Source organism: Lactuca sativa, chromosome 5 (assembly GCF_002870075.4).
Source record: "Lactuca sativa cultivar Salinas chromosome 5, Lsat_Salinas_v11, whole genome shotgun sequence".
In the NCBI taxonomy this organism is placed as follows: domain Eukaryota; kingdom Viridiplantae; phylum Streptophyta; class Magnoliopsida; order Asterales; family Asteraceae; genus Lactuca; species Lactuca sativa.
This window is the reverse complement of record NC_056627.2, coordinates 242885271-242908612: the sequence shown is the minus strand read 5'-3', so window position 1 is coordinate 242908612 and position 23342 is coordinate 242885271. Positions and strand designations below refer to the sequence as shown.

The 23342-nt window shown below is 37.6% G+C and overlaps 3 protein-coding genes across 3 annotated transcripts; all 3 read left to right on the top strand.

Annotated features, from left to right (window-relative positions):
• The first annotated feature begins 5798 nt into the window (after positions 1–5798).
• Positions 5799–6641, top strand: LOC111897924 (uncharacterized). Its single transcript, XM_023893883.1, has one exon. It carries the CDS (start codon positions 5799–5801, stop codon positions 6639–6641), a length of 843 nt encoding a protein of 280 aa, XP_023749651.1.
• A 12-nt stretch (positions 6642–6653) lies between these two features.
• Positions 6654–7229, top strand: LOC111897925 (uncharacterized). Its single transcript, XM_023893884.1, has one exon. It carries the CDS (start codon positions 6654–6656, stop codon positions 7227–7229), a length of 576 nt encoding a protein of 191 aa, XP_023749652.1.
• A 2904-nt stretch (positions 7230–10133) lies between these two features.
• Positions 10134–14204, top strand: LOC111897948 (probable sulfate transporter 3.5). The gene is made up of 12 exons (XM_023893901.3): positions 10134–10753; positions 10923–11130; positions 11243–11414; positions 11527–11592; positions 11685–11798; positions 11885–12001; positions 12101–12227; positions 12332–12618; positions 13306–13496; positions 13583–13662; positions 13748–13824; positions 13928–14204. Exons 1-12 carry the CDS (start codon positions 10426–10428, stop codon positions 14075–14077), a joined length of 1917 nt encoding a protein of 638 aa, XP_023749669.1. The 5' UTR covers positions 10134–10425; the 3' UTR covers positions 14078–14204.
• The last annotated feature ends 9138 nt before the right edge of the window (positions 14205–23342 follow it).

The following is a 23342-nucleotide window of genomic DNA, read 5'->3' as shown; positions in this document are numbered from 1 at the left end:
TATTTTTGGTTTCTTGCATGAATTAAGGATTTTAGTTTGATATGTTTTTAGTCCAAAGTAACTAAATAAGATTGTGGGCTTGTCAATACCTTTTCGTGCATATAAAGAACGTCGAAAACGAAGTTGAAACGAAGAAGTTATGGTTGTTTGAAGTTGAGTTGGAAATGGGAGCATTGCACTACATAGGGCATACTCTAAGTACGTAGGGCGTAGTGGTTGAATGGTGGGACGCGTTTTAGTGGGCTATGCATGGCGTAGCCTATGTTATGTAGGGTGTAATTGCGCTTAAAAACCCTAGTTTCAGGGTTTTGAGCCCTATTTAAGGACTCTAACCCCTTGGGGTTCTTCTTATCATTAGCATCCACTCTCTTGAGCCTAAAAATCAAAACCTTAGCCATCTTGTGAGGATTTTGGAGAATTTAAGTGATTCCTTGTGTATTTTGTGAAGAAGAAAGTCAATGAAGGTGTGCTTGGGGAGTCTAATGCTTGTGGATCCGGACTCTACTCTTCTTCAACATCCTCCAGGAGGTATAAAGCTTGAACCTTGATGATTCATTTGATAGATCTATCTTGTTATAGGTTTTATGAGCTTTTAGTCCCTTGATCTTGGGTCTAGTGAGTATGAGCTACTCCAGACCTCATGAGCGGCATTTTCTGCCATTTCTGAGCTTGTAGAGTGATAAAAATGGGAGCTTGGTCACTCCACATCCTTCCATGCATGATTATTTGGGCATTTGAGTGTGATTTGGACTTGAGATTTGGTATTGTTCTCTTTTAAGCCATGAAAAGGTATAAAGTTAGGAAATTTATCACTCTTGACATCTATTAGGACCAAATCTGAGCAATAAATGGTTGGTCTTTATGGATTAAGAGCTAAAAATGGAAATGGCTTATCAGCATAGTACGCAGGGCGTACTCTAAGTACAAAGCGCATAAGTCAAATGCATTGACTGTTAAATTTTTGATCAGTTTGACATTTGGTCAACTATGAGGGGGTGAGGAATTGGAAGGTCAAAATGGTCTTTTGCCCTTAGAGAAATTAGTCTTAGTCTAAGGACTTGTCAGTTTGAGGTTTTTACCTTGGTTTTGATTTAAGTCTTTTAGTAAATTGATAGTGTGAGGAGTTCGGGTATCAGCAGCTCTAGTTCGTGTTTTCCCTGACAGCTGATTGAGGTGTGTTTTCCTCACTGTACTCGTGGGTCGAAAGCATAAATGTCGGCCCACTAGGTTGTGTTATGTATCCTAGTATATAGGATGTTGCTATGTTGTACTAACCTGTTAAATTGGTAGATTTGTGTGATTACATGTACTTGCTGGTTATTGTTTATCTGTTGCATATGTCGACATATTGGTGGTTGGGTTGAGGTGGGAGGCCAACAAACCTAGGATAGATGGGTTAAGGTGGTATTGCTTCGTGCGGTAAGCCAACAAACTCTGGATGGTTGGGTTGAGGCGATATGCCAACAAACCCTAGGTGGTTAGGTTGAGGCCACGGGCCAACAAACCGTATATGCATGTATTGTAATTGTTATTGTATTATTGTGTGGAGTAATTTGGGGGAAATCACTAAGCTTTGGCTTACAGTTTGATTTTATGGTTTCAGGCACATCAGATGACTGGGCAAGGTGAAGACGTAATTGTGCACATCATCCTTGGATATTATGTTGATAAATGATTTTGGGAGATTCTAACTTATAACTATGTCTTTTTGGAAACAATGAATTGAATGAATTATGAATTATTAAATGATTTTAAAAATGAAAATTTTGTCATGTTTTTGGGATGTTGCAGGCTTACTAGCGATTGGGCTGACTTTTTTTTTTCTTATACATATAGTAATTTACGTTTAATATATATAAGTTGTATTTTAAAACTTTTTAAAATACAAGGTTTAAAATTAATTATTAAATTTTAAATTAATTAAATTAAAACAAATTATGATTTAATCTTTATCTTTTAATTAAATTAATTTAAATCATTTGGGGTTTAAATAATTATTTTCAATCAAACTACTAATTAAATCATTCAAGTTTAATCCTATAACCTTCTAATTTTCAAAAATTAAGGGATAGGGCTACCAGGTTTTAATTATTCAAAATTTTAAGGCATTCAAAATAATAATTAAGGAAACTAGAAACCCTAGGAAACCCTAAGGCAATTTTGAAAATAAGGGGCAGAGGCTAGGGTTTCAAGAAACCATAGCCAAGTCGAAATCTTCAAAGGGATAGGGTTTATTTTCGTTAAACCCTAATTTTTGATCCATTCATATTACGCACAATTAATAGAAAATAATGGCTCTGATACCAATGAATGAATTTATAGGTTATTAAAATACATATGAATCGAAAATCTTAACCCTTAAGTACACATGCAACCTATAAATGGTCTATGTTTTCTCTAATTGATAGCAATAAGCTATGAACATCAAGAACCCTAAAGGAAACCTATTATAATCTAAATATGCATAGGATTAGGGTTACATACCTTTGATTTGTTGTAGTAAATAAATCAATTCAATCTCCTGTGTTTGTTGGTCTTGGAAAGCTAGCATCTAAAGGATGATGCCTTTAATGGCTCACACCGAAAACCAGGAACCCTAGAATGAGGAGGATAGAGAGGAGATATGAGGGAAATTTCATTGTGATGCTTATAGGTATTGTGGTGAACGAAAACTGCAAGCCAATGGGTCATATTTATAGTTTAGTTAACTTCCAAGCAAAGCAAGATTTGAATTAATTAAATAATATATTTAATCCTAATTCAAATCATTTCTTTTTATGCAACCAGGAGGCTTCCAGAAACCTTAGGAAACCCTTCAAAATCGTCCATACCATGGAGGGTTCTAGAAGTTCTTCTGTTGTTCAACTATCGAACAATTACAATTTACCCTTTGCAACTTTTAGTAATTCTAATTAATCCCCAATTAATTTCAGATTTATTCTGATTAATAATTAATCAACTCTAATTGATTTCACATTAATTTATTATCATATAAATAAACAAATTAATTATTTAACAATTGATCTCATATTAATTTATTAATCATATAATAAATCAACAATTCAACTATCTATTTCCAATTAATATATCACATAATATATTAACAGATCATTTTTCTATAATTTCCAATTAGTTTATTAATTATATAATAATCTAATAAGTTATACTTCTCTCTCCTAATATCATTTCTAGCTATTGCTAGTTATGAGGGTAACCCAAAAAGGAATTTGTTTTTAACTACAATAATATACCAATTTAGTGATGAACTTAGACACCTTAATCCAACATTACTACCATCCCCTTTAACTTCGTGTCTGCTTCTCCATATCTTTTTAACCCTAACCAAACCTTTATAACTAAGACACTTGACTTGAAGTCATGAATCAACAATGATGGGTGTAGAGGTAGTAGAATCGACGATAATTGGGGCAGGTATGGCTGAAATCATCAATGTACGGGGTTGGGGTGCCAAGAGCCGATGTTGCGGTGTAGGAGGTTAAGAATATAGAGATTTGGGAGAGAGGAATATGGGGGATGAAATTGAAGATCATCGAAAAAAAATGAGAGGGAGATGAAACCCGGTGACCAATTTCACTGACCATTTAACGATGAATCTTTTCGTTGCTAATCCCTCTCTAGTCCCTTGGTAAATGGCTAGTAAATACTTATGTCACTGATTTTGTCGGTGTACCTTTTATTCTTGTAGTGGTACACTCGTGATTTGGAATCTATAATTAAATGTTAATCACTAAGATTTAAGGTGTTTACTGAACAATTACAGATGATTACAAAAATCATACCCTTATCAATCACACTCGTTCAATGAATCTCATCAAAAATTAAAATTGAATTTGTTGGTTTGTTTGTATAACTTAAAGTAAATTGCACCAATTGTCCATGTGTTTTGGGGTAATATTCATGTTTTTTTGCCTAACTTTTCTTTTTAATTCGGACGGTCTTTATAGTATGTTTTTGTTGCATCTTTAGTCCCTACCACACAGAAAAAAGCTATTTTGCCTTTACTAACTTTTTTAATAAATTATTAATTATTAATTATTTATATTATTAAAAAATATTATGGTCCCCCCCCCCCCTTTCATTTCCTTCCAGACTTACCTATTGGCTATTATCGCTAATGCCCAAGTCTCACTCATCAAAAAAACCAACACCTCCAGCAATAACCTCTTAAGTTCTTAAGTACTGCATCTGCGGCAGAATGATCATAATAAATTACCAGCATTTACATAATAGGAAAAATATAACCACCTCTATCATCATTAAAAAGACCAATTGATGTTCAAATCCAAAAAAAAACCCCATATATCCATTAAACTAAGGAATCAAGACCAATTAAAACTTAAAATTCAAATAAACAAATCAATTCATGTACCCGTGAATCAAAAATCGGATTCAACATGGATCCAAACAACAATGGATAAGATACCAAAGAAGTATTACTGAATAAAAATTTTGAGGTGGGAAAAGTGAAGATCTAAATAAAGAAAGAAAGTGAAAGTGAAGACCTAAACAAGAAAAGCAAAGATCTATAATGGATACTAGACCAAAGAAGTACCAACGAACTACATTAGATTATAGATCCACTATACAAGCGACCACCATTATAACTGAAATTTCATAACCTTATAGTTAAAATTCGAAAATCGAAGTAGGGATAGGGGTGTTCTAGTCTTGTGGAACAGGAAAAGTGAAGATTGATGTTCTTATAAGTCAGAGTGGATCGAGCAAAGGCGGTCGCAGGGGCGAAGTATATAAAGAGCCAGGAGGGGTTGTGGCCCCCCTGATTTTTTTATTAGAATTGCTAATAGTCCATATATTTTTTTATCCATATTAGGCTTAGAAATTAAAAAATTGGGCTTTGGCCTCTCCTGTGCTTTCCAATTGTCCAAATCAAACAAAAAACTGATCTCATTCATTCGTCCCTTTTGAAGCCTGAACCCTGCATTCGCTGTTGCTTCTTGCTGTCACGCTGACACTGTTGCTGTCTTGCTGATAAGAAGATCAGTGATCATTAAATAAAACTTATCACAACTGTCTTATTTAGTTATTCTCCAAGTCTGAAGTTCTAAAATGTTGCTGGAAGCCTGCAATCAATTGACGATCAGATATATATATATATATATATATATATATATATATATATATATATATATATATATATATATATATATATATATATATATTCAGAATCCAGAAATCAAAATCTCAGTTATTTATTTATTTTAGAAATCAGAATCAAAAACTCATTCAGTGTAGACAATGCTTAACTATTTAAAATTGTTATTTGTTATTTTGTTAGTTAATTGATTTAGATTTTTTATTGTTAGGAGTATTGTTAGAATGTTAGTTGAATAGGAGGATTAGAGCTCGGAGAATCGGGCACGAGGACTATTAGAATGTCATAATGTCCTTATATATTTAATGATAAACCAAGTGTGTGCCATGGTTATGATGTGTTTACTGTTAAAGGATTTGACAATTGGAAAAAAGTTAATGGTGGGAAAAATGTGCATTCTTGAAGCACATTGGTTGTTCACAACATAGGAATGTTGTTACATTTGCTGAAAACTTGATGAACCAAGCAACACACATTGAAAATATCACAGTGAAGCAAAATGAAGCACAAATATTAAAGAACTGTTTACGATTAAAAGCTTCAATTGACACGGTTCGTTGGTTGACATTCCAAGCTTGTGCTTTAAGAGGACATGATGAAACGCCAAATTCCAAAAATCGAGGTAATTTTCTTCAACTACTAAAACTTCTAGCATCTTATAATGATGAAGTTGCAAATGTTATTAGAGAATGCTCCTTATAATTCAAAGTATACTTCTGGAGATATTCAAAATGAAATTCTTAGTATTATTGAAAATAAAGTTAGGAAGCATATTCATAGTGAAGTCGGGGATTCATACTTTTGTGTCATGGTTGATGAGTTACGAGATGAGTCTAAAAAAGAGCAAATTGCCATAGTTTTGAGTTTTGTTGATGCAGAAGGGATCATACGGGAAAGGTTCTTGGATTTGGTTCATGTTAGGGATACCTTATCATTAACCTTGAAAACAAATATGTGGAGACAACTTTTGCACTATCAGTTTGATGTTAGCAAAATCCGTGGCCAAGGTTATGATGGTGCTAGTAATATGAGAGGGCAATGGAATGGAATACATGAACTTGTTATTAAGGATTGTCCTTATGCATATTATGTTCATTACTCCGCTCACAAATTGCAACTAGCACTGGTGGCTGCTTCAAGGGAAATTATTCCTATACACCAATTTTTTACAAACTTGATTTTTATAATTAATGTAGTTTGTGCTTCCAGTAAGCGTCATGATGAGTTACAAAAGGCAAATGCAACTGAGATTGAACATTTATTGGAACTTAGTGAAATCGAATCAGGTAAAGGATTGAATCAAGTTGGGACATTAAGAAGAGCTGGTGATACACGTTGGGGTTCTCATTTTCGTCCCATTTGCAGTTTGCTTAACATGTTTGATTGTACTTGTGTTGTTCTCCAAAGAATAATTAATGATGTATCTGTTACTTATTCTCAACGCGGAGATGCTGATGCAGCTTACTGTTACCTGAAATCATTTGAGTTTGTGTTTATTCTTCACTAGATGAAAGAAGTAATGGGAAAAACCGATATACTTTCTCAAGCTCTACAAAAGAAATCCCAAGATATTCTTAATGCCATGGAGTTAGTTTCAGCAACAAATGAGAGTCTAAATGATTTCAAGAACAACGGATGGGATTCTTTACTTGAACAGGTAAAAAAATTTTGTGATAAACATCAAGTAGATATGCCGGATATGAAACCTCCATATACTTCTACTCGATACCGGCCTCGAAAAAATGATAATCAGTTTACTTTTGAACATTTTTATCGAGTTGATTTGTTTACATCCACATTGGACAAACAGTTACATGAGTTGAATAGTAGATTCAATGATCAGGTGATGAAGTTGTTAAGTCTTAGTTCTACTTTAGTTTCAAAAGAACACCCTAAAATGATAAGTGTTGATCAGATTTGTCTTCTTGTTGAGAAGTATTATCCTGAAGATTTTACGGAGCAAGAGAGAATTCGATTACGATATCAGTTAGATATTTTTAATATCGATATGACAAAGAATCCCAAGCTAAGTCGTGTATCAACTATTGCTGACCTATGCAAGGGTCTTGTGGAAACTCAGAAACATGAGACGTAGTATTTGCTTGATAGAGTGGTTCGGTTAATCTTGACACTTCCAGTTTCTACTGCAACAACAAGAGAGGAATTTTGTAACAGCCCGAATTTTCGACAATAATTTTTTTTCATTTTTTAATTAATAAACATACTTGCATTAACCATAAATTTCATCACAATTGTTTTCAAATCCACCTTTATTACATTTTGTTTAAAACATCAGAGTGTCCCAAAAGGTAGTAATGAAAGAAGAGATAGAGTGCACGCCGTGCCATCACGCCTTGCCCTTGCCCTTGGGCTCAAGTGTACCTAAAACACATCCACAAATGGTAAGCTTGAAAGCTTAGTGAGTTCCCTAGGGCACACCCATACATAAGCACAAAGTATCTCATACATGCTAATCGGCCATAAAAACATATAAACCATGCAAACAAACACATAGGGAAGCCCTGGAAACCCTCCAAGGTCTTACTCCGGGTGCCATAGGAACCCCCTCATGGTCTTAGCCCAACGCCTCGGGAACCCCCCGAGGTCTTCAACCTAGGACCCTAAGGAAACCCTCCCAAGTCTTATACCTAAGTGCCCCAGGAACCCCCAAGGTCTTCCATACCAACATAATCACAAAACACATAGTTTCACAGAATGGCTAACACGTAACACATCTCATATAATGGGTCGGCCTTGGTGCCTTAGACCCATGGGTATGGTGAGGAGACTCACCTCCGTTTGCTGAAACCAAAGTTGCTCTCCTAATAATTTAGAATCTCACGGGCTGGATAATAGTATTAATTAATATTAGATCCTTAAATTAATCAAGAGGGAAAGACCCAAGCCCCAACCCTATTCATGCGAACCAATTAATCTTTCTTTGAAAATGGGCCCAAAGTCCAAGTCCAAAATCACTAATGGGCCTCTTGGCCCAATAAGGCCCTCCCAAAAGTCCATGACCCAAATCCAAAGATACAACCCATATTTCACATAATGCAGTCAGCCCAAATACCAAGTTGAGGCCCAAAAGTCGCCAGCCCCAAAACAGGAACGACCCAATCTGTCTTGCGTACGCTCAGTGTACCTCTTTGGTACGCGCCGCGTACTGGGCTCCCAAAGGCTACACGTAGCGTACACTAAGTACACCCGACGTTCGCCCGAGTAAGCACTTTCCCCATTAATTGCTTAATATCCCAATCTTTTACGTCTAAAAGCTAGATCTGAGTTCTTTAACACGTCCTAAGGCATAAAGTTGCTAACTTTATGTATTTGCATGTTCCTTATACCTCCAAAACGATCATCAAGACCTTCCCAAGGTCTTTAACTCATGCTCAAGGTCAAGACTACCACCAAGATCCTATTTTTATGCTTCTAGATGGCTTAAGGACCCCATATCTGACTTTTTAATCAAAAAGGGATGACCAAGCCAACAAATGAGGTCCAAGGCTCATCAAAGGGACCAACTACAAAAACCCTAGCAAGATCTAAAGAAATAAGAGGAAAGATGCAAGCTTTTTACCTCCAAAAGTTTTGAAAGATGATTATGATGCAAGATCCAGAAGCACCTACTTGATCCAAGCTTTCTTCACCAACTCCTCCTCTTGAAATGGGCACTAAAGACGACACATACACACTTATAAGGCTCAAAGATGCTCTCTCAAGGTTTCCAGAGGGGTAATAACATTTAAGGGCAGTGGAGGCTCTCTAGGGTTCACTCCAAGGAGCTTAAAGTCGTTTATATAGGCCTCAAGTTCAAGAATTAGGGTTTTGCTTCTCTGGCGCTTACGCCCTGTGTAGCTCATGGTATGCCCAGCGTACCCCCAAACACCCGCGACCAGAAAGGGACGTAGTACGCTAAGCGTACACTTAAGTACGCCCAGCGTACTAAGGGACCATTTATGCCAAAAATTCTTATTTAAAGGTTCCAAGACATACCTTTATTTTTCTCGGATGTAACAATTTTCAGCAATGAAAATATTCAAGAACCGCATTCGCAATAAGATGTCAGATGACTTTCTCGCAAACAACTTGGTGGTTTACATAGAGAAATTGCTGAAAACATTGATACGAAGTTGGTAATTGATGAATTTAAAGACCTTAAAGGTCGTCGGGATGAGTTGTAATTCTTCTTCCAGTTATTTTTGGTGTTTAATTGTTGAAAAAAAATGTTTTCTTTTTTGTGTAAGAACAGTAATGTATTTTTTGGAAGTAATTTTTAGGTCTTTTTGGTGTTTAATTGCTAATTTTTCTTTTGGTTTTTTCATGTATAAAAACGTTAATTTTAGTTTCTAATACTCCCCTCCTCCCCCAAGTCAATCGTTCAAGCTCCCAGGGTCGACAGTGGTCTAAAAGTCTCTGGGGTCGCATCGGCTTTAGGGTTTAATAGATGAGTTTGGAGAGAGAGAGAGAGAGAGAGAGAGAGAGAGAGAGAGAGAGAGAGAGAGAGAGAGAGAGAGAGAGAGAGAGAGAGAGAATGTTTTTTTGGTTCTCAATGGTTTGCTTCAAAAACCAAGGGTCATAGTTCATGAGTTATGAGGCGAAATCTACACATGTGTTTCGTGTTTCTCTTTTCTCTTGATAGAGAGAAGAGGAGGCATAGCGTCTCAATGGTTGTTGAAGGTGGTCGCCGGTGGTGGAAGGTAAGAGGTGCTCGTCGACATTGTGGAGGATTCTGGGGTAAGTTTGTAGGGACCAAATAAATTAAATTTTATGTTTCATATGGACCAAAAATGCATTAAAAACATAGAGTGATCTATATTTATTTTTTCAAAATAATAATAATAATAATAATAATAATAATAATAATAAGTTGGCGAGAAAAGTCACTAAATGATAAAACCACGTAAACCATTGGTGTAATTGTCGATGAAATTACAATTTCTCCACATAAGAATTGTGTTTTGTAATTGAGACACGAATAGTTATATAATGTAGTGGTAGGCTACTAATATTACTGAATTGATCAACACTATTTTCGCTCTTATGGATAAACATTTTCGTTTCCATCCTACTATTTTGCTGTTGAATCTGTCAACAATCTTCACCCACGAGTTCATTCAGTTTGGATTAGAATCTATATATAGACATTCTTCAATTTTCTCTGGATCTGTCAAAATTCATCGCTTTATCCAACATTTGCACGTATAATTAATACCCAATTCGAACCACTTTCCACTTCTATCACCTCTCTCGATCGATCAATCCATTGAAAATACATAAACAAATATTCAATGATGCCGGTGAGAGGAGGATACGCCGGAGATACAGCTCGCAAAGTGAGCTTCGAGGCACCGCGAAAGTTCACGACAGTGTTCAAATCCCATTTGAAGGAAACGTTCTTCCCAGACGATCCGTTCTACGACTTCAAGGGGAAGTCATTGCCGGTGAAGGCTAAGAAAGCTATACAATATTTCGTTCCGATCTTCCAATGGCTTCCTAATTACAAGGCGAAGCTGTTCTTGTATGACCTTTTAGCCGGAATCACCATCGCTAGCCTCGCCATTCCTCAAGGCATCAGCTACGCTAAGCTCGCTAACATTCCCCCTGTCATCGGTTTATGTAAGTTTCTTCCGCATTGTTAATTACATGCACCGAAGGTGTTCTACCAAATGCCTCAAAGGATAAATAAATTAATTACAACGTTGATCTTCCTCGAATACGTAGTGTGATTAAACATATACAACGTTGATTTCCACTATCAGATCATGATTTCAATTATTATGTGCAGATTCGAGTTTTGTTCCTCCTCTAATCTACGCTGTGTTTGGGAGCTCAAAATATCTAGCTGTTGGAACAGTAGCTTCAAGCTCATTGATCATAGCTGCAACCATATCAACAAAAGTCAACCCAACGGAAAATCCACAACTCTATCTTAATCTCGTATTCACTGCTACACTCATCTCCGGTCTAATTGAATTAGTTCTTGGTGTTTTCCGGTGAGTATTCATGTTCATTGACATTTCACACACACAAACTTCAAATTCATGCCTCATATATAACTAATCATTTGATTTGATGTCAAACATTGTTAATTAAATTTAATTACAGGTTAGGAATTCTGGTAGATTTCTTGTCACATTCTACAATCACTGGTTTCATGGGAGGAACAGCATTAATCATCTGCCTTCATCAATTAAAAGGCATTTTTGGTTTGAAGCATTTTACTCCACATACTGATGTTATATCTGTTATTCGTGCAATCTTCCAGAACAGAAAAGAGGTTTTCATTAATTAATTAATTAAAAATGATAATCACAAAAGAAATAACAAAAACAATAATTTAATATTATTATGGTTTTGTAATTTTTATTTATTTATTTTTCGTTTATCAGATAATATGGGAAAGCACGCTTATAGGTGCAATCTTCCTAATCTTTCTTCAGCTAGCAAGATTTGTAGTAAGTGTCGAACATATTTTTTTATCGATTGATTTATAAAAGAGTGATTAATTATTGTTTTAATATTATTTTATATTTATTAATATTTTCAGAAACAAAAGAAACCGAAGCTATTTTGGGTTTCAGCAATAGCTCCAATGTTTGTTGTGATAATTGGATGCGTCTTGGCGTATGTATGGCATGCAGAGAAACATGGCATCGCAATCGTATGTCTAATTATTATTTATATTTAATTTAATTAATGAATTTAAAAATAATAATAATAAAGAAATTCTTAAATATAATTTTACAGGTGGGAGAGTTGAAAAAGGGAATTAATCCTCCCTCTCTAAAAAATATAGATTTTGATCGGAAATATATAGCAGCACCTCTTCAAGCAGGATTTATAACAGCCTTGGTTGCTCTTGCTGTAAGTATACATTTAAAATAATAATAATAATAATCTAATTGTAATAATAATAATTGGATAAATATATTCTTATTTATAATATAACTTCGGAATTTACAGGAAGGAATAGCAATTGGAAGAAGCTTTGCCATATTGCAAAACGAACAAATCGATGGTAATAAAGAAATGATAGCTTTTGGCCTCATGAACATTGTCGGATCCCTCACTTCTTGCTATTTAACTACAGGTTACTCACCAAAATATAATGTTTTTTTTAGTTTGTTAATTAATTTATTCAAAATCGAGGAAAGTTATTAAACTGATTTTCCTTTTTATTTTTTTTAATTGTAGGGCCATTTTCGAAAACCGCAGTGAATTACAATGCGGGGTGTAAAACACAAATGGCAAATGTAGTTATGTCACTATGCATGATGCTAACATTATTATTCTTAGCACCACTGTTTAGTTACACTCCTCTTGTTGCACTTTCGGCTATTATAATGTCTGCAATGCTTGGTCTTATTGAATATGATAAAGCTTACCATCTTTATAAAACCGATAAATTTGATTTCATCATTTGCATGGCTGCTTTCCTTGGTGTCGCCTTTGTTAGCATGGACGTTGGCCTAATGTTATCGGTACTTTTTTTTTTTTTTTTTTTCTAATAATTTTTTTTATCTACTTGATTGTCATGTTGATAGAATTGGACTCGACATGACAAAATATGATAAAATTTGATTGGACTGGACTATACAGGACTATACAGTATACAGAATATATAGAATATGATAGACTTTTTATGGTTTTTTTTTTTAACTATAGCGAGACATTTACAACTTTTCCTCAAATGAAATTTCATAAGCACTTAATCTAGAAAACTTAAAATCTTGTCTTTTACTAAATATGGATAAATAGTTTTATGGGTTAAGCCAAAGAAAATCAAAGTGTATTAAGACACTAACCCTTACCTATTTATCTTTATTCTTTTTTTTTTTCTCTCTCTCTCAAATCCTTGAATTTTAAATATGATAAATATTGTTAAAACCAATGAATATTGTTAAATTTGTATTTTTGTAAACGTAACATAGTCATTTCGTTTTGGTTAGACACTTTAGAATGAATAGAAAATTAACAGCTTTACGTATACAACACTTTATCCACAAACATTATTACTCGTTAAAACTTAAGTCATTTTACCCATATAGGTCTTAATAGAGAAAATAAAAAAAAAACAAACCCTAAGTTTAAGTCCAAACGCAATATAACTTGTTCTATCATGAGTAACAAACATACTGTAAATAAATATATTTTTTAATTTTTTGTAGGTGGGATTGGCATTGGTGAGAGCACTTTTGTATATAGCTAGACCGACAAGTTCGAAGCTTTGTAACATACCAGATACCAGTTTATATCGTGATGTAGAACAATATCCTGATGCCACTGACGTTTCTAAGACTGTAATTGTACAAATTGGTTCTCCAATTTACTTTGCAAATGCGGGTTACATGAGAGAAAGGTATAAATTCTTAGCATATCATAAAATTTTAGAAACTTAATGTTAAAATATTACTATTTTCTTAATGATTTTGGACTATTTTGAAGGGTTTTGAGATGTGTTAGAGATGAAAAGGCTAACCGACTTCAAGGAGATGATGTTGAGTATGTTTTATTAGACTTAGGAGGTAAGATCCAAAGCCCATAGGATTTTCTTCTATTAAATTTAAGGAATTATTTATATATTGTTAATCATTATTTTGGTTTATTTAGGAGTTTCATCGATTGACATGACGGGGGTTGAAACCCTAGTTGAAATTCGCAAAACTCTAGAAGCCAAATATATCAAGGTGATTAACAACCCTCAATTTTAAAGATTAATTTCTTTTTGAACAAAATTTAAATATTTTACGACTAATTTGTAATTATTTATTTATGTTTTTTAATATACAGGTTGTCTTAGTAAATCCGAGACTTGAAGTGATGGAAAAGTTAATCGTGACAAATTTTATAGAAAAAATCGGGAAAGAACGTGTGTTTCTATCAATCGAAGATGCTATCGAAGGATGCAAATTTTCATTATCACATGAAAGATATTTGTAGCAAAGAAGTTGATGATGAAAAAGAAAGTCTTTGATTTATTTGTAGTGCAGGAATTAGCTGAAAAGAACAAGTTATATTTGTTATATGCGTGATTAATTGTAAATGCACGAGTCATTCATTGTTTGTTTCAATATAAAGTTTGTATGAAACAAATAATCACTTATTAGTAAATTGGAAGAACTTTTTTTTTTTTTTGATAAAAAATAAATAGTGAATGGATTAGATCGAAGATGTGAGTTTTGATTTCTATATTTATGTAATGTTTTAAAGATTAGCTAAAAAACTAGCACGTAAACAAAAATGTAGGAGCAAATTTATAATTTGTTTATAAAAAGAATGTTTATAAAATTAACTGACAAACTAGCTGAAAGATGTAAATTTTAAAAAGTTCGATTAGTTTGTTGAGACGTTATTTTGAATAGTTTTTTAAAAACTAGTTTATAACTACTTTTTGGTTTGATAAAAGTAATAACATCAAAAGAGATATTAAATACAAATTAAGAATATTAGTTAATCTTAATAACATTTAAGATCTTTTTTATGTGTCTTTAAATTTAAAAACTAATTGTATAATTTGTTTATATTATAAACTATTTTATAACCCGTTTGAACCATGATTACAAAATTAATTAAAATTTCATAGTAAAAACTAAAAATTATTAATCAATTATTTTAAATAAATTGTTAATTAATAGATATTTATTTAGTTATATAAAATTATAATCGTTGATATAAATAAATACGTGAAATTATATCATCATATAATGTGTATTAATGTTATTTTAATTTTTGTTTTAATGTTATTAATTTAATTTAACTAGACTAAGAAATTTGAAATGAAAAATCAATAGGTTGACAAATGACATCACATTAATTAAGATGACTAATAGGATGAATACTGTTTTTTTATTATAATAGGAAGAAGAAAATATTTAATGCAAATATGATTTATATGCGTTAAAAGATTTTTTTTATAAAACCACAATTATTAAAAGATTTTATGTATGAAGCCAATATATTTATTTATTTTTTCTGTTTAAACTAACCTTTTTATTTAAAAAAAAATATTAGATTTCACATTTTTTTGTAAGAACCTGAAATTTGGAGAAAGTTAACTTTTAGTTGAATATTGACTAAAATGACAAAATGGTCAATTATAAGAAAAATTCGAGAAAATGAAGTTGTGACTTCATGGGAATGGCCAAAATAAGTTTAAGTAACTTAGAGGAGATTAAATGAGTATGTTCAAGAGAAAGAATGCATGAGAAGATGCATTAATTGTCAAAAGGGGTAAAATGGGAATTTTATGCTTTTTGGACAAGTTTGTGACTTAATAGATTAAGACATGTATTAAGTTAATGAAATATGACTTAATATAAGTGTAGACTATGTCCCCACGTTCACGTGGATATAAAGATCATAGAAAACATATTTAAGATGAAGAAAACATGAAGCTTTGAAAATAGAATCAGCCAAGGAGCTACTGTCAAGTAGTTACCACGGTGCGGTGTATAGATCACTACAGCACGGCGGTACTCCGTTGTAATAAAAATGGAAATGTACTTTACCCCGTGGTGGTATATATGTGCCATAATGCGGTGGTCAAAGTAGGATGCTAGTAGAGGAAGAGCACCACGACGTGAAAATCAAGTGGCGATCATTAACCGAGGTCAACTGGTTACCGCAGCACGGTAAACAGATGATTATGGCACGGTTACGTATCAGATTTAAAGGCTCTTAAGTGTTCATTCTCGAAAAAACATCCCCAAAACTCTTTCGAGCTAAGCTCCGACGATTCCGAGTATGGGAGACAATCAAGAGTCGATTAAGGGTGTTTGAGGCTTGGATTACAAATGAAAAGCTAATGAGGTAATCCTCTCCTCCATTTTTATGCTAGTAGCGCTTCAATGGTGTTCTTGATGATTTGAGTTAATAAAGTTAGATTATATTAAGAAGGTTTGTTAGTAATGTTAATGAAGGTGTTTAGATGCATTAAACAAGCTGTGTATGTAATCCTCATGAGTGAGATTAATCCAATGAGAGTCAGGGTTTGAAACCCTAACTAGTGATTATATTTACGTGATTCATTAGATGTTAGATTATAATGAATTAGGTATTATGGGTTGCTTAATTCATTAATTGATTAGGATTAAGAGACAGAGAATGAAAATATAGAATTATGATCCATTAAGTGGTTATTTTGACTTAAAGAGTCAATAAGTTATAAATAAGTTAAAACAAGTATTAAGATACTTGTGTGCATGTATGAATAGGCCTAAGAGCAAAGAGGATGGATCAAGATGCATCACTTGAAGAAAGGAGCTAAAGTGGGACAATTAGTCTTCACTAAATGATAATGTGAGTTATAGTTCTCACTCTTTCTCTTTAAATTATATTATACATTTTATGTTGATAGAGGAATAAGAGTAGCATGTAAGACATAAAGGAATAAGACTAGCATTATATTGATTATAAACCTATGCAAGGTTATGTAAATGTGGTTATACATGTAAGACATGTATATGAGCATGTATGTAGATGTATAAGGAGAAGATATGAGTATTATGAGTTATACTCATAAGAGTAAATAAAGAAAGGGTAGGATTATATATAATATAATCCTATGTATGGTTAGAGATAGATAATGTATTTTTTAAAATACCTAAGAGAAAGTAGAAAGAGTTAAAAGATGATTAAATGTAGTATAATCATAAGAGTGTGTATGTAAGTCTAGACACTATTGGTATTATGTAGAATACTTATATTTTATTAAACATAGATAAATATTAAGTACTTAATGAGTTAAGTAATAGATGAGTAGAAAATATATGTAACACCCCGAAAAGAATGACATAAAATTTCATTTTTAAATTAATAAATCGTTAATACATATCATTCCATAAAACCATGTGTAACAGCCTGGAATTCCAGGTATCGTTATATTTATAATTTTTGGGTGTTTTAAGAGGGGACTCGGCGAGTTTGAGCTCAGACTCGCCGAGTAGGATCGCGGATCTGGTCGCGGGTTCGCGACTGGACTCGACGAGTCCGGATATGGACTCGGCGAGTCTGCGCTGTTTAGCGAAACCCTAACCGTCCAGGTTTGGGACATATATAAGGGGCCTTATGGCCGTCATTGTTCATCATAGTCCTTTGAGAGAAACCCTAATTCGATTGTGAGCATCTGGAGCAAGGTAGAAGACCATTATTGATCTTGGAAGTGTTATTTTGCAAGGAGGAGGAGGCTTGGTTAAGGGAACAACAAGAGAAGCCACATTCTGAGGATTGGGGACACAGAGTAATGTTATTCAGGTAATATTTTCGAGTTGCATTCTTCTATGTTGATGTGTATATGGATTTAGGGTTTATTGAACCCTTTTGTGGCTAGATTGAGTGTTTCCTTAGTCCCCCAAGCGATTGGAACCCTATATTGGGACCCTTGGAAGTCCAGAATGTCTCATGCCTGAGCATTTAGGGAATCAATGGAGGTTTTGGATTGGAATCCTTATGTCTTAGGTCAAAACGTAAATTATGAGTCATGGGGTGTATTATGAGCACCGAAATAAGGGCTTTACGTGATGAACCAGTTTAGGAAGGCCAGACCTATGAATTGTCGGAGCAGATCTGACCTTAGAAAGCAGTTTGAGCGGTTGCATGGCATGGACTCGCCGAGTCCGATGAACAGACTCGGCGAGTAGCTTGAAGATTGCCTTAGAATGGTCCTGTCCGGGTTATGAGTTGGATCGGTGAGTCAGGGCGAGTTAGAGAGGGTTAATAGGTGGTCTGAGTCGAACTGGGACTCGCCGAGTTGTTCTTTAGACTCGGCGAGTTGAGTCGGGGTGGCCCCGCGATTCTTCCAGGAGGAACTCGTCGAGTCAGGGGGGATACTCGACGTGTAGAAAGGGAATCTTAGAGAATTGGTGAGAACGTGTAGACTCGCCGAGTCGCCCTAGCACTCGTCGAGTCCGGTCAAAGTTGACCGTTGACTAGAGTGGACCTGTGTTGACTTCTTAGGGATAGTCAACATTAGAGATATAAAGTGTTAACTAGGGACATTATGATGTTATAGGAGGATTAGAGCTCGGAGAATCGGGCACGAGGGATTCCCAGGTTGTGAGATATCGAGACACGCGAGGTGAGTCTTCTCACTATACTTTACCTTGAGTAGGTAACCAGAGTTATATGATAGAGTATTTGTATGCTATGTATGTTATGTGTTGCACTGCATTCTTCTATGTGATTTATGTTATGCTTGTTTACAGAGTTAGAACCTGAGGGTTCACAGAGTATGGGTGCACGGACCCACAGAGTTATAGCCTCGAGTGGCTGATATGTGTTATATGGTATTTTGGGGAACTCACTAAGCTTTATGCTTACAGTGTTGGTGTTAATTGTTTCAGGTACTAGTGAGGATCGCGAGAAGGCGCCGGCCTGATCAGTGCACACACGCGGGATTTTTATATTATGTGATCTTGGGGTTTTTATATATGTTATGAAATGAATTACAAACAATGATGTTTTTATGAATATTAAATGAAGTTTGTCTTTATTAAATGCGAAAAATTATTTTTAAATCCTTGGCGTTACAATTTGGTATCAGAGCCTTGGTTTGAGGGATTCGAGTACACCTTCGGGCGTATTTGAACTCAAACTGAGGATTTGAGATGTAATTTTCAAAAGATTAAAAGATTTTTGAAAAGACGTAGAGCAAGAGATGTGTGTACGATCAGTCCGTGCCCGAACGGTGATTTCCCAAAATACCCTTACATTATGTGATGTTAATATTGATATGATGTATCTGCATGCTAGAGTAGGCTAGGCATTGCTACTAGGAATAGATTGGCCTGATTTGTGATGCCTTAGTCTAGGGAGAGGTGAGCTGCTATGAGATGCTTGAGAGTGAGTAGGTAGCAGCGAGGGACTTATGATAGATATATTAGAGAGTGGTCTACGCATGATAGAGTACTTGAGACCTGGAATCCGAAGAGGAGGACTTGGAGTGTATTCTGGTGCGGTGCGGACAGTAGTATTGGGCCCGTACTACTGGAAGCACCGGAGCGGGGTGCAGCCCAAATAAGAATCTTTGGAATGCCAAGAATCAAGGAGGAAAGAGTTGACGAGTGTGAGTGTGTTCGTGGGGATTCTAAATTTATTGTATGTCGTATTTTAGCGGTAGATCATGGTGAGGACACGTTTCATGTCCGAGAGCAGTGGTACCAGTGAGGAGGATATCCGCCGGATCATCCAGGAGAAGGTAGCTGCAGCCATCAGGGCCGAGATTCCGGAGATGTTTGGGTCCATAAAGACCACACTGATTGAGACGTTCAACGAGCGTTATGCCGCTATTACTGAGGCTGCTGCTGCAGTGGCTACCGCAGCGGTGACTGCTGCAAGGCCGCAGGGTGGGGACGCGTTACTATTCCGGGAATTCAGCAACACAAAACCACCAGAGTTCGATGGGACCCCGGGTCCGGTGGCAGCGATGACGTGGATATCTGATATTGAGGGGTGCTTCTTCACTTGCTCGTCTCCTGAGCATTTGAAGGTCCGATTCGCGCTGAACCAGCTTCGCTTGGGAGCGAAGGACTGGTGGAAGTTTGCAACGGCGCATTATACGCCTGCCGAGCTTTCTACGGTGACTTGGGAGAGGTTCACCACCATGTTTCGAGATGAGTACGTTCCCCAGGTGGAGAGGGAGCGTTTAGCACAGGAGTTTCTGACCCTCAAGCAGGGTACTGAGTCTGTTACAGCAATCACGAGGATGTTCCACGAGAGGGCGATGTTCTGCCCTGAGCACGTGCCCACTGAGCAGGCACGTATGAGCCACTACTTGAGCGTCTTGAGGCGGGATATTTGGGAGTTCGCTGCAAACTCCTCGTACCGGACATTTGCCGAGCTTCAGGCAAATGCCCGGAAGAGGGAGATCGAGCTTGAGACTCAGGCCAGGGAGGAGGCGGAGTCTCAGGGGAGGGATCGGCGACCAGCACAGTCGCAGCCGGCCGCCAAGCGGGCCAAGCCTGCTGATCCCAGACCAGGGAGCCAGAAGGGCCGCACTTGCGGAAAGTGCAACAAGGGGCATGACGGAGTTTGCCGAGCGGGGTCTTGCTACAAATGTGGCAAGGAGGGGCACATGGCCAAGGACTGCCCCAAGGGGTTTGCAGTGTGCTTTCACTGCAACCAGACTGGACACCGGAAGGCTGAGTGTCCGCAGCTGCGCGGAGCACCTCAGGGATCTGCTCCTGCCGCCACCAGAGCTACAGAGAGTCGGCCTATGAAGACCGAGGCACCGAGAGCTCGAGGGAGAGCCTTCCAGCTGACTGCGGAGGAAGTCCGCGCTGCGCCCGAGGTGGTGGCTGGTACGTTTCCTTTCATGTATTTATATTGATGTTGAAATATTATGCTTATATTAGGTTATACGTAGGTACCTTCCTTGTGAATTCTGTGCCTGCTTTAGTGTTATTTGACTCGGGTGCGAGTCGGTCTTTTGTATCTCTGGCCTTTAGTCAGCATATCAGTGTTAGTCGTGAGGCATTGAGTCGGCCTCTGAGAGTTTCCATAGCTGATGATAGAGTGATTTGTGCCACGGGGGTTTTCCGGGGATGTGTGTTAGAGATTTTTGGGGTTGAGTTTCCAATTGACCTAATTCCTATCGCGATGGGTGATGTCTGTGTCATTGTGGGCATGGACTGGTTGAGCCGATTCAGCGCAGTCATCGACTGCGAGCGTCAGCTGGTGACTATACGAGACCCTAGTGGGGGAGTTCTTTCGGTGTACGGTGAGGGTACGCATTCGGGATCAGCCTTTTGTTCGGCCGCCAGAGCGAGGCAGTGTCTACAGCAGGGCTGTAAGGGTTTTGTGGCGTATGTGATGGATACGCGAGCGACTTCCGAGAGACCGAGTTCAGTTGAGGAGGTACCGGTGGTGCATGAGTTTCCAGATGTCTTTCCCGAGGAGCTGCCGGGAGTACCTCCTGTGAGGCAAGTGGAGTTTGGTATTGATTTGATTCCGGGAGCCGCGCCTATCTCTAAGGTGCCTTATCATCTTGCACCTCCAGAGATGCAAGAGTTATCCTCGCAGCTTCAGGAGTTGCTGGGGAAGGGATTCATTCGGGTGAGCAGCTCGCCGTGGGGAGCACCTATTCTGTTCGTCAAGAAGAAAGATGGTTCACACCGGATGTGCATTGATTACCGGGAGTTGAACAAGTTGACGGTCAAGAACCGTTACCCATTACCGAGGATCGACGATTTATTTGATCAGTTGCAGGGAGCATCTTGGTTTTCCAAGATCGACTTGAGGTCGGGATATCATCAAGTGAAAGTGCGGGATGAGGACGTACAGAAGACAGCATTCAGGACGCGATATGGGCATTATGAGTTTGTGGTGATGCCTTTTGGGCTCACCAATGCCCCGGCTGTATTCATGGATCTCATGAACAGGGTATGTAGGCCGATGTTGGATCGGTCAGTGATTGTATTTATCGATGATATTTTGGTGTATTCGAGATCTAGAGAGCAGCATGAGGAACATTTGAGGGAGGTTCTTGGGGTTTTGAGATCGGAGAAGCTTTATGCAAAGTTCTCCAAGTGTGACTTCTGGTTGCGGGAGGTCCAATTCCTAGGACATGTTGTTAATCAGGAAGGGATATTGGTCGATCTGGCCAAGGTTGAGGCGGTGATGAGTTGGGAGGTGTCGAAGTCACCCTCTGAGATCAGGAGTTTCCTTGGATTGGCAGGGTATTATAGGAGATTTATTAAGGACTTCTCCAGAATTGCAGTGCCACTTACTAGATTGACCCGAAAGGGGGTTGCATTCTCATGGGGACCCGAGCAGCAGACCTCTTTTGAGACACTTCGCCAGAGACTGTGCGAAGCCCCGGTGTTAGCTCTCCCAGAAGGGATGGAGGATTTTGTAGTTTATTATGATGCATCTATTTCGGGGTTGGGTGCAGTTCTGATGCAAAGAGGGCATGTAATAGCATATGCATCGAGGCAGCTGAAGCCTTACGAGACGAGATATCCCACGCATGATCTAGAGCTGGGGGCGGTAGTGTTCGCCCTCAAGATTTGGCGTCATTACTTGTATGGGGTTCGTTGCACGATATACACGGACCATAAGAGTTTGAAGTACTTGATGGACCAGCCCAACCTAAACATGCGTCAGAGGAGGTGGTTGGATGTGGTCAAGGATTATGATTGCGAGATCCTGTACCACCCGGGCAAAGCTAATGTGGTAGCATATGCGTTGAGCCGTAAGGGGGAGAGCACTCCACTAGGAAATGTATGTTTGAGGTTGACCGTGATAGCTCCAGTACTGGATGCCATTCGTGGGGAACAGTCTGAGGCTATGCAACCGGAGATGCAAAAGAGAGAACGGGTCGTTGGGTTGGTTTCAGAGTTCGTTACTGATGTTCGAGGGTTGATGACCTTTCAGGGTCGGATTTGGGTACCGTTTGTGGGCGGTATGCGTACTACTTTGATGGAGGAGGCACATCGATCGAAATTCTCGATCCATCCCGGGGCTACAAAGATGTATTTGGATTTGAGGAGAGAATATTGGTGGCTCTGCATGAAGAGGGATGTCACGTGGTTTGTAGAGAGGTGCTTGACCTGCCGTAGGGTTAAGGCCGAGCACCAGAGACCGCATGGCAAGTTGCAGCCATTAGAGGTTCCCGAGTGGAAGTGGGAAGAGATCACTATGGATTTCATCACCAAATTGCCGAGGACTGCCAGAGGAGTTGATGCAGTTTGGGTGATTGTAGACAGATTGGCGAAGAGCGCTCACTTCCTTGCCATTAGTGAGAGTTCTTCAGCAGAGAAATTGGCGGAGGTGTATGTGAGAGAAGTAGTATCTCGGCATGGGGTGCCGATCTCGATTGTTTCAGATCGTGATGTGCGTTTCACTTCTAGGTTCTGGAAGAAATTTCATGAGGAGTTGGGTACTAGATTGCATTTTAGTACCGCATATCATCCCCAGACAGACGGTCAGAGTGAGCGGACGATTCAGACGCTCGAGGACATGCTTCGGGCGTGTGTGTTGGATTTCGGGGGTAGCTGGGATGCGTATTTGCCCTTGGCAGAGTTTTCCTACAACAACAGCCATCATTCGAGCATCGGTATGCCGCCCTTTGAGCTGTTGTATGGTAGGAGATGTCGGACCCCCATTTGTTGGGGAGAGGTGGGACAGAGAGTGATGGGCAGTACAGAGATAGTGCTTCAGACGACATAGCAGATTCAGCAGGTTAGACAGAGGTTATTGACCGCCCAGA

Bases quoted from the DNA above. Each gene is read 5' to 3' on its own strand.
- LOC111897924 (XM_023893883.1), top strand. From the start codon at position 5,799: ATGAAGTTGCAAATGTTATTAGAGAATGCTCCTTATAATTCAAAGTAT.
- LOC111897925 (XM_023893884.1), top strand. From the start codon at position 6,654: ATGGGAAAAACCGATATACTTTCTCAAGCTCTACAAAAGAAATCCCAA.
- LOC111897948 (XM_023893901.3), top strand. From the start codon at position 10,426: ATGATGCCGGTGAGAGGAGGATACGCCGGAGATACAGCTCGCAAAGTG. The intron at 11,415-11,526 runs GTTTTCATTAAT...TTCGTTTATCAG, and splicing joins TCTTCCAGAACAGAAAAGAG to ATAATATGGGAAAGCACGCT. The intron at 13,825-13,927 runs GTGATTAACAAC...TTTAATATACAG, and splicing joins TAGAAGCCAAATATATCAAG to GTTGTCTTAGTAAATCCGAG.